This window comes from Mandrillus leucophaeus, unplaced genomic scaffold (genome assembly GCF_000951045.1).
Source record: "Mandrillus leucophaeus isolate KB7577 unplaced genomic scaffold, Mleu.le_1.0 Scaffold2, whole genome shotgun sequence".
NCBI lineage: Eukaryota > Metazoa > Chordata > Mammalia > Primates > Cercopithecidae > Mandrillus > Mandrillus leucophaeus.
In genome coordinates, this window is record NW_012102031.1 from 3,973,149 (window position 1) to 3,976,249 (window position 3,101).

At 51.0% G+C, this 3,101-nt stretch overlaps 1 protein-coding gene across 1 annotated transcript in view; it reads right to left on the reverse strand.

The window, feature by feature from the left end:
* Window positions 1–1,564: 1,564 nt before the first annotated feature.
* Window positions 1,565–3,101, reverse strand: part of LOC105538862 (DNA dC->dU-editing enzyme APOBEC-3C-like) — an 18,391-nt gene continuing 16,854 nt past the window's right edge. Inside the window, exons 3-4 of the mRNA XM_011978844.1 lie at window positions 2,192–2,471; window positions 1,565–1,968 (exon numbers count right to left, since the gene is read on the reverse strand). Coding sequence (XP_011834234.1) covers window positions 1,850–1,968; window positions 2,192–2,471 — 399 coding nt within the window. The 3' untranslated portion in view covers window positions 1,565–1,849. The remainder of the gene's footprint in view (window positions 1,969–2,191; window positions 2,472–3,101) is intronic.

The window sequence follows — 3,101 nt, forward strand, 5'->3', positions numbered from 1 at the left end:
CTGAGGTCAGGACATTAAGACCAGCCTAAGCCAGGCCTGGTGGCTCACACCTGTAATCCCAGCACTTTGGGTGTCCAAGACGGCTGGATCACCAGGTGACGAGTTCAAGACCAGCCTGGCCAAAATGCTGAAACCCCATCTCTACTAAAAACACAAAAATTAGCCAGGTGTGGTGGCATGCACATGTAATCCCAGTTACTCGGGAGGCTGAGGTAGGAGAATAGCTTGAACCTGGGCGACAGAGGTTGCAGTGAGCCCAGTTCACACCACTGCACTCCAGCCTGGGTGACAGAGCAAGACTTCGTCTCAAAAAAATAAAATAAAAATAAGACTGGCCTGGGCAACATGACGAAACCTGTTTTTACTAAAAATACAAAAATTAGCCCAGCATGATGGTGCGCACCTGTAATCCCAGCTACTCGGGAGGCTGAGACAGGAGAATCACTTGAACAAGGGAGGCAGAGGTTGCAGTGAGCCGAGACTGCGCCATTGCACTCCAGCCTGGGTGACAGGGCGAGACACCGTTTCAAAAAAAAAAAAAAAAAGGAGAAACGTTCTCTTGCCCTTTGGGAAAGCCCGTGGGCACTAGGAAGGGTTGGGAGCTGGGAGGTTCCATTGCTGAGTCGCTGCTTTTGGAGCAAGGAGTCCAAGACTTAGAGCCATTTATCGCAGAAGCTATGGATAAAGCTGGTTTCAGGGTACAACGCACAGTTTCAGCAGTCAGGCTTGCAGAGAAGTCCATTTTGGGAGCAATGGTGTGTGGCCTGACTGCTTTTCCTCCCTGGCTCCTGGCCTCTGTTTTAGCTGGGTAGGACATGAATGACCCAATTCATAGGATGAAATTTACAAAGGATGTTTCTCAAAACTTCTGATATTCAATTTACATATATTCATACCCATTTAGGTTGAGTTAATTTATTGATTTATTTTCAGATGGGGTCTCAATCTGTTGCTCAGACTGGAGTTCTGTGGTGTGATCTCAGTTCACTCCAGCCTCCACCTCCAGGGCTCAAGCAATCCTCCCACTTCAGCCTCCCAAGTAGCTTAAACTACAGGTGCATGGAACCACACCTAGCTTTTTTTTTTTCTGTATTTCTTTTGTAGAGATGGGGCTTTGTCATGTGGCCCAGGCTGGTGTCAAATTCCTGGGCTCAAGCAGTTCTCCCAACTCTGCCTGCCAAAGGCATGAGTCACTGCGGCCAGTCTAGACTGAGTTTAATAAGATTTGGTTATGTAGCCGGGTGGGGTGGCTCACGCCTGTAACCCCAGCACTTTGGGAGGCAGAGATGGGCAGATCACCTGAGGTCAGGAGTTCAAGACCAGTCTGGCCAATGTGGTGAAATCCAGTCACTATTAAAAATAAAAAAAAAAAAAAAAAAATTAGCTGGACGTGGTGGCAGGCACCTGTTATTCCAGCTACTCAGAGGCTGAGACAGGAGAATCACTTGAACCAGCTAGGTGGAGTTTGCAGTGAGCCAAGATTCAGCCATTGCACTCCAGTCTGGGTGACAGAGCGAAACTCCGTCTCAAAAAAAAAAAAAAAAAAAAAAAAATTTTTTTTTGATTATGCTGGGGAGATGGGAAGAGGCAGGTTAGGAGCACCCAGGCTGGGGAAACAGGACTGGGGAGGTGGATGGGTAGCCATAGAAGCAGAAAGGGGCCTCTGAAGGAAGAGCCTGGGAGAGCGGGGAGGAGGCGGTGTGGCAGGGGAGCACAGTGGAATGGCCCTGAGGGCAGGAGGGGCTCAGGATGACCAGACAAAAGCGGAGCTGGTCCAGGGTGGAGGGGAGGCCCACGTAGCATGAGCAGGAGGCTAGAGGAGACAGACCATGAGGCCCGGGGAGACCCCTCACTGAAGAATCTTCCGTAGGCGTCTTTCCAGAAATTGAAAGTTGGTGTTTATTCCCTTCCAAGGCTTGAATGGCTCACCATCATCGCACACAAAGTTTTCCCGACAATATTTAAAATCTGAGAAAAAACGAGGAGAAAGCAGTGAGGACCCAGCAGGCCTCTCTCCAGGCCCTGGGCCCTCCCCTCCCAGGCCAGGTTTCCTGACTGCCAGTTACAGTGGATGCTGGCCCCATCCCTGCAGGCTTCCCGGGGACACTGTCCCGCCCCACGGCATTGCAGCCCCACCTGCCCCTCATGCTGTCCCTCCCGCACCCGCTCTCCTCAGCCCCCCACATCTCACCTTCGTAGCCCATGATCTCCACGGAGGCCCCTTCCTCACTCAGGCTGCGGAGCCCCTCCTGGTAATCTGTATCCCAGAAGTAGTAGAGGCGGGCGGTATAGATGGTGAGCTTCACGTTGCTGTAGCTGGCCAGGAACTCCGCCACCTCCCCTGCACACTCTGGACAAGGGCTCCAAGATGTGTACCAGGTGACCTGGTAGTTTTTCTTAGGAGACAGTGGGTTGTCGCAGAACCAAGAGAGGAAGCACCTTTCTGCATGACAATGGGTCTCAGGATCAACCTGGGGAAGGAGGAGGAGGAGAGCAGGGGGAGCTCAGACCAGGAGAGGGAGGAGTGCAGGGGTGGGGCGATGGGAGCAGAGGGCGGGCCTGGAGCCCCAGGGCGTTTCCTTATTTATTTATTTTTGGGACATGGTCTCTCTCTGTTGCCCAGGCTGGGGTGCAGTGGTGCCATCTGGGCTGACTGCAGCCTCGACCTCCCAAGCACAAGGAATCTTCCCACCTCAGCCTCCCGATTAGCTGAGGTTGCAGGTGTGTGCTGCCACGCCTGTCTAAATTTTTTTTGGTAATTTTTGTGGAGACAGAGTTTCGCCATGTTGCCTTGGCTGTTCTTAAACTCTTGGGCTCAAGCGATCCTCCTGCCTCAGCCTACCAAATTTCTAGGACTATGAGCATAAACCACACGCACGACCTTATTTTATTTCTTTACTTTTCATTTTTCTGGGTACACAGTAGGCCCCAGGGCGTTTTATTCATTGAGTTTCCCTTATTCTATTCTTCTCCTTCCTTTTTATTTTTTTGTTTTTATTTTTTACGAGATGGAGCCTTGCTCTGTCATGCAGGCGGGAGAGCAGTGGCGTGATTTCAGCTCATTGCAACTTCTACCTCCTGGGTTTTTTTTTTTTTTTTGA